The 7,768-nt window shown below is 31.1% G+C and overlaps 1 protein-coding gene across 1 annotated transcript; it reads right to left on the bottom strand.

Moving 5' to 3' along the window:
- Window positions 1–629: 629 nt before the first annotated feature.
- LOC114711055 (ethylene-responsive transcription factor 1-like) lies at window positions 630–1,860 on the bottom strand. Its single transcript, XM_028895407.1, has 2 exons — window positions 1,788–1,860; window positions 630–907 (listed from the first exon to the last, which is right to left on the bottom strand). Exons 1-2 carry the CDS (start codon window positions 1,858–1,860, stop codon window positions 630–632), a joined length of 351 nt encoding a protein of 116 aa, XP_028751240.1.
- Between the last annotated feature and the right edge of the window lie 5,908 nt (window positions 1,861–7,768).

Here is a 7,768-nt window from a genome sequence, read left to right as displayed (position 1 = left end):
AAATCCATTTATTACAAATAACCAACTTAACTAATTTCTTTAATGTACTCAATTAGTAAACTTAGTTCTTATATTAAGAACCGGGGTAGTATTTATTAGTGAACAATGGTAATTAGCTCGAATAAGAGAAAATGATTATTAACAGATTAGAATAATTTGATGATCAATGATTTGTTTGGGTAAAATCTTAGTAGTTAGTGCACCCCAAATTATTTTTATGGCAATTTCAAAACTGCAGCTAGACTTTTGAAAACCAAACAAAAATCCATAATTAGACACCAACATACAAAATTGAAATTACATGAAAATTATGTTTTGGAGAAAAAGCGCGTAGGAGAAGAGAAATAATAGATCATGATCAGCATTAATGCATAATTATTTCAAGCTTCTGATTTGGCTTCTATTTGTGCTAATTTATTCAATAGAGTAGTCAGCCTCTTCTTCTTCTACTTGACCCTTGAGATCCACCGTTATCTCAGATGCACACCCTGACGGCGATGAAGATTCCGGCCAGTGGCACTGCAGCTTCGTCTCGCTGACTACTCTTTCCGGCAGCTCTGGCGGCGATTTCCGACCCAATGAGATGTGGAAAATTGAGCTTGGCTTTTCTACCCCTCATCTTAAAGCAGCTATATATAAGCCAATGCTCCATCCTCTTCCTTCTTATATGTCCCTAACCACGTTCTTGCTCCGTTCCTCTTCGGGTCCTGGATCTCAGCCGCAAACTTCCCCCACGGCCTACGCCTCACACCCCTATAATTCCTCCATCTAGGCGGCGCGTTCCTTTCACGCGCCACAGAATCTGCATTACTACTAACATTATTATCGGCTCTATCACCACCTGCTGATGGTTTCACGGTGTCTTCGTGCTCACCGGAAAACACCGCGCCATGGAGTTGCTCAGAGACTGCTCAAGCGAAGCAGTACTGTCGCAGTTAGGGTTTGAAGTAGTAGAGCTGACGTGAAGGAGAAAAATTATCGTCATGAGAGAAGTGAAAGATGAAGGATCACGATGATCGTTTTGCTGAACTGATTCGAAAGAAGAAAGATTGTTAGGGATCATTTTTAGAAGCTAAGTTTATGCTGTGAGAAACAGAAGCACAGATGTGACCAATACTGAAACAGGACTTATTATATGTATAAATAATGACGTTCGTTTGAAGGGATTGGTGATATATTATTTTATTCTTGAGTTTTTGTGTTTTGACCGTAATATTCTTGAATTTGCTGTTTCCATGAAAACTTCAAGTATAAGTGGTTGTCCTCGTGCGTGTGATTAGTTTGCATACAAAGAATTATATATATAATAGGTAATACTATATATGTGTATATGATATGATATGATAGTTTCTTTTCTATAACATTTATTTAAGAGCTCTTTGATCATTTGCTTTCATTTTCTTTTCTTTTCTTCTATCTCTCTCTCTCTCTCTTTTTTTTTTTTTTTGCCTTGTTTTCTGCGAACTATTTTTGCTTTTGTTTAAGTATGGTTTATTTTGCTTCGTTTAAACTATGGTATATATGCAAAGGCAAATCCAGAGTCAAAATGTTAAATATTTTAACAAAAGTAATTGATAAAAACTTTATTATTATTCAAACTGGAAAATTAATCTTTTAAACCTTCAATTTTTAACTCACTTATAATTCAATCTTTAACTATGATTAGCACAACTTAATTCCCGAATTTTTAACTTGTCTGTGACTCAACTCTTTATTTTTTTCTCATTTTTATATGATTATCCTTATCATCTATAACTCATCTTATGTGGCAAAGATTTGTTTCCAACCCAGCTCCACGTGGCGTTGCTGTGTCATCTTTCTTGGAAACGCATCCAGTTCACCTCTTCTGATGCCCCCCATTTGGCGTTTTTCCGTTCAACTTTTCTTCAACTTTGCCGCCCAACCGACACCGTCTTCCAGTCAGCAATAGTCATCGAATTTGTTGATATAGTGTTATTTTGTAGCTTCTTCACTATTTGGGTGACCCTGATAGTGTAACTCACACGGATTCCCTTTAACTTGAAACCATCATAAAACGCCAAAGGAGAACAGGAAAACGATGAAGAAGCTATCACTTTTGTTTTTTTTGTTGTTTTTCTTTTCCCATTAGATTTCCCAATAGAAGCAGTTAGGCTCTTTTTCTTACTCGATCCTTGGGTTCCATTAGTGTTTGACTGCAATGAAGGTTCCGGCGAGCGGTGCTGCTTCTGTCCAGCCAGCACTCTCGCCGGCTCCGGTAATGGTTCCGATCCGATGAGGTGTGGAAATTTGAGCTTGGCTTTTCTACCCCTCGACTTGCTTGAAAGCAGCTCTATCATAAGCCAAAGCCGCATCTTCTTCCTTCTCATAAGTTCCCAACCATGTCCTCGCACCGTTTCTCTTCGGGCGCCGGATCTCAGCAGCAAACTTCCCCCACGGCCGCCGCCTCATGCCTCAGTAATTCCTCCATCTTGGCTGCACGTTGCCCTCACGCGCCACAGATCCTGCGTCGTTATTACCTATTTACTCTGTCATCACCACCACCGGTTTCACAGCGTTGTCATTCTCGCTGTGCCAGTGGGCTAATAACACCCCGCTCCGGCGAAGCCATGTCACAGTTAAGATTCAAAGTAGGGTCATTGCCGGTGAAGAAGCCATTCGTGAGAGCTTGTTGAACTGATTGAAAAGGAGAATGATTTGGGATCATTTTGGGAAGCTAAGTCTGGTGATAGTGCAGAAGCACAGGATCTGTGAAAAACATGGCTTATCTATATATATATATATATATATATATATATAGATGTATGTATGTACGCATGCATGCGTGCATGTATGTAGGTATGTACGTACGTACGTACGTATGTATGTATAATGACTTTTGTTTAAAGTGATGATATTATTTAATTGTGTTTGTTGTCTCCATGAAACTTCACTTGTTATTTTGAGTTGTTGTCGTCGCGTGTGATTGGCTAATTCAAACAAATATATTTATTTTTGAATATAAAAGGCTTAATTATGAGGATGCTATAAATGGCTTCTTTATGTAAATGATGTTAAATATATTAATAATTAAACTGCTGGCTGATAAGTTGTTTTGCTGTGTAAGCGGTATGACAGAAGCAACACTAGTCAAAGGTTGAAAACCTCGTTAGATAAACTATTGATGTCTTTTTTTTTTTCTAAGCCAAAAAATTAGATAAATTTGACTTCGAGGACAGCACAAACCTCAAAGTTAATCTTTGAAAAATAAAATTAGCAACGCATTTTAATATACATCTCAAATTTTAGTCTTTTTATATTGCTCTCATCGATCTAGCAATTTTTTTTTTTACTAATCACCATTTTTCTGTCGGTTTGGATGCATCGGTGAGCAAAACTGATATACTCCTCCGGTCCTTAATATATAACCTAATTGTTGAGTTAGTTTTGATCCTAAATATAAGACTCATTTCTCATATTTATCAATTTTCCCTAAATTACCCATATGGATACTCTCTCAATTATAATCAAATAGAAGAGGAAGAGGGGTATTAAGAAAGATGATTATGGTATTTTAGAAAAAACGTGTCATATTTCTTATAATTAAATAACTTACCTAACTTTCTTAATTTAATTAAATTAGTTAAATGGATCTTATATTAAGGACCGGAGGAGTAGTATAAAATCATCTGAAAAAAGGAAAGAGAAAAGTTAAAGAGAACATTCAATAAAATTATTAAACAAAATCTTTTGATTAAAATTATATCATTAGATTTCGTAGTTGATAGACCTTAATAATATCATGTGATTCCTATCTCGCGGGATAAGGTTTTGTTATTATTTGTTTAATGTCCGTTTAAGAGTTTTGAATAAAGTAACGTGTTGACAATGTTTTTATAGCCAAGTAGTACAAGAACTCTCCAATAAGGACGAAGAAATTGTGAATTCGCTCTCAAATTGTGAATTCACTCTCATATGTAACCTCAAGCTTGCATATCCCTCTAATTAAAAGCAATGAAGCCGCAACTTTTTAATATATATTCCTCTTGTCATTAATATAAGACATAATTAACTAATTTAAGTAGATTAAAGATCTTAATTAAATTAGTTAATATGATTTTTTTAAATACTCTAATCATCTTTTTTTAATTTTCTCTCTCCCTCTCTTACTTGATTATTGTTAAAAGAATATCAATAAGATTAGTTTGAAAAAAAATTGATAAATATACGAAATAAGTCTTACACTAACATGAACTTTCAAATTAACTCTCACATTAAGAACATGATGAGTAGTATATTTTGACAATGAATATACTATATTTTAATCCCTAACATAACAAGATAGAGTTGGGCCAAAAAAAAAAAGATAAAGACATGAACATATTAACTTTAAAATATAGGATATTTATAAGAAATATTAATAACAACATGCCTGAGACAAAAATAGTATATGACCTCCAATACTGAATTAATAATATAGACGATGACGCTCTAATTTTAATGAATATCAGCATGTGGTCAAAATCTTCAGCTTAACTTCTGGGAACCTAGGGGTCAGCAAAAAGTACTGTTTCTAATTTTAAATTTATGATTTTTTTAATTGATTACACTAAAACATGTTGTAAGGTTTTTAAATCTATTATAGAATGTTATGTTTAAGGGGAAAATATCATCAGAATTAGTTTATATATATAACATTTTATCTAAAGTACTACCTTTAGTTTTTAATATAAGATCTAGTTGACTAATTTAGAAAGACTAAAGATGTTAGTTGGGTTGTTTATTTATAATAAATAAATATTATTTTTTCTAAAATACCCTTATTAATTATGTGTGTTTGAGTTACCTATTGATCGTAACTCCTCAATATATATAACTACTATAATGATTTCTTGGGGATAAAATAGATAAATATTACAGACAAAATAAATTAGGTTCTTATATTAAATGTCAAACTAGCTTTTATATTAAGAACAAAATGTAGTATTAGTTTTTTATGTCTTTTTTTGTATTTTTTAATCAACTGAACAACCTTCCAGGTTCCAACCAATTAAAAAACATCCTCTAATTATAATAAATTTTATGGAGAATAATTTCGAAGTCTTGAAAGTATTAATTAATTTTAACTAATTTAAGTAAAGTTGATCATGAATCTAAGGTAAATATTGCTCTTTGTAAATCAAAGTAGATTGGAATATTATATTTAAACTAAATTGAAAGTCAAATCAGTTCTAATATTAAGGGCAAGAGGTAGTAGTTTCAAGATTTACGAATAATGCAATATAATGATACTCATTATTTTATATTTTTCACTCTTCACTCAGGGCGAGTTAAGCATATATAGAAAAATCCAAATCAACTTATGATATATAATTTAAAACAACAAATTTTATTTTCAAGTCAGTGTAGAGAAATACATCTAAAGATACATAAAACCAGTGAAGAGGAGGAATCCCTTGACTTCAAAGTTGAATAAAGCCTCACTTTGTAGACCAATGTGAACTTAGCTAAAGCTCTCACATACTGTGTAAAAGAAAGCTATTTAATTTTTTCTACAATATTCATTATCTTAAGTTTTATAACAAACTAAATTACCAGAAAATTATAAATAATGCGGCCTATCAAAAAATCTCATGCAACATTAAAATATAAATACAAAATTACTTTTAACATTTATTTTTAGTCACTTTTTTTTTCATTTTCTATGCGAAACACTGATGAGATTATTTTAATAATGAATAAATAACATATGAATTATTTAAAAATGAAGACGTTTTAAATTAATTACATCTTTAACATAAAAACGGAAACTAAAAAAAATTAAGGATTATCAAATTTTCCCACAAACGTACGCAGCGAATCATAATTCGAAATTCAAATTGATAAAACTATTTTATTCCACCCCCAAAAAATAAAAATAAAATGGATTGTCCTCAAAATTTAGGCATTAAATATTCCTTATATTTTAGGATCATTAATCACCTAGCAACATTTTTCTAAATAATTTTCTAATTATTAAACAACTTACATATTCTGGCCCAAAAAAAAACTTATATACAATATCATCCCCTTGTCTTTGATTACGTTTTGTTGACAACAATCATATTTTAATGCAATGTTCACCATATTTTCAAGTACACATACTACACATAAGTAATTAACTTGTATTATAGGGTTATTAATCTTTATTTTTCAATTTTACCCCTATTTAATTTTTGTTGGGAAGAGAGAAAATGAAGAAAGAGGTGAAAATGATTAATAAATTTAAATAAAAAATTAATAAGGACAAATTTAAAAAATTATATCAATTTAATACTTCATTGGTATGTGAGGTAAGTTACATAATATGTCAAACTGGTATAAAAGCAAAACACACGATTTTATTCAGATGTTCGACCAAACATAAAGCATCGATCCCCTTCCATGGCTCGTGATGGGCATTCATGTTATTCCTCTGGTTCTAAATATATGACCGATTTTGTAGTGTAATTTACATTACAAAATGGATTTTATATTTAGGACCAGAAGAGTATATTAATTTGGAAACTGTTTTACTAAACATTATATGGTGCGCTTGTATTGTGTTGAATCTTCAAGAACGAACTTACATAAGATAACAAAGAGAAAAAAAAGTCTAGCTTGGTTCTTTTTTCTGTTTTTAGAACATTTTTATAAAACTGTTTTTTTAAAACAAGTTTTGGGATTAAAATAAATCTGTTTGGATTATTTTTCTAAAAAAAAACTATATTTGTAAAAAAAAAAAACCATAAAATTTGTATGATACAATTGTTTTTAAAATCGACTTGGAGAGTTGAGAGAAGTTGAGAAATAGAGTGGAGAGTACAGCTATCACAGATGGAGAGTTGGAGGAGTGAGAGACAACGTAGGCAAAAACAAACAACCCAAAAGGCAAGCGCGAGAGAGCGTGGCTGTGACGAGGAAGAGAAATTAAGAAAAATAACAAAACCGAAAACAATAAAAAACATATAAACGTTGTTGATTTTTTTTCAATTTTGAAAGATTTCTAGTTTCTGTTTTATAAAACATTTAATTGAAATAATCAACCATCAAATAATTTTTTATTTTTAAAAACAAAAAATTATCTTCAAAACAAGAAATTAAACAAGGCGTGAAATATTAATAGCAAGCTTGGAATCACATTTCTGCTGACTATAGCTGCGATTTGACCGTTGTCGCTTTTAATGGGTAAATACTAAATATAATTTGGGGTGGACATGCTCTTGTAAGAATGTCTAAAGATAGATTTAAATAAAATTAAAAAGTCTCATCGAATAGAACTGAGTTTTATAATAAAATATACAAATGTGAAATAACTTATAAATTATTAAGCCTTGAGATTTTAAATTATAATATGTTGCGGATACCTCTAGCTAATTCTTTATCTATTTATATTATACGTTTCCCTCATTTATTACAGTGTTATTCTTGTTACTACACCAACCAAATCGGTGAAGATAAGTGATCCCGTGCCTTCAAAGTGTTGTTAAACATTACTTCAACTATTAAAAAAAAAAAGTATATGAAACAATGCTTTGAACGTAGACCAATGTGAACTTAATTACTACTTCAAATTTTTAATATAAGAACTAGTTGAGAATTCTATGCAAAAAAAATTTGTCCAAAAACTTTTTTCCGATAACAACCAAAAAAATAAAGATATGGTATAGACTATGGAGGAATTTTTTTTTTATATAAGTATCCTCCTATTAAAAAAAAGGCAGTTAAATGGCCTTTGATCTCTTAATCTTGTAAAGTATTTTTTTTTTTTTAGTTACATAGGTAAATTGAA

The sequence above is a fragment of the Neltuma alba genome, unplaced genomic scaffold, assembly GCF_004799145.2.
Source record: "Neltuma alba isolate B1F8T4 unplaced genomic scaffold, ASM479914v2 tig00011276_pilon, whole genome shotgun sequence".
Taxonomy (NCBI): Eukaryota; Viridiplantae; Streptophyta; class Magnoliopsida; order Fabales; family Fabaceae; genus Neltuma; species Neltuma alba.
The sequence above is the reverse complement of the archived record's forward strand: the minus strand, read 5'-3'. Positions and strand labels throughout refer to the sequence as shown.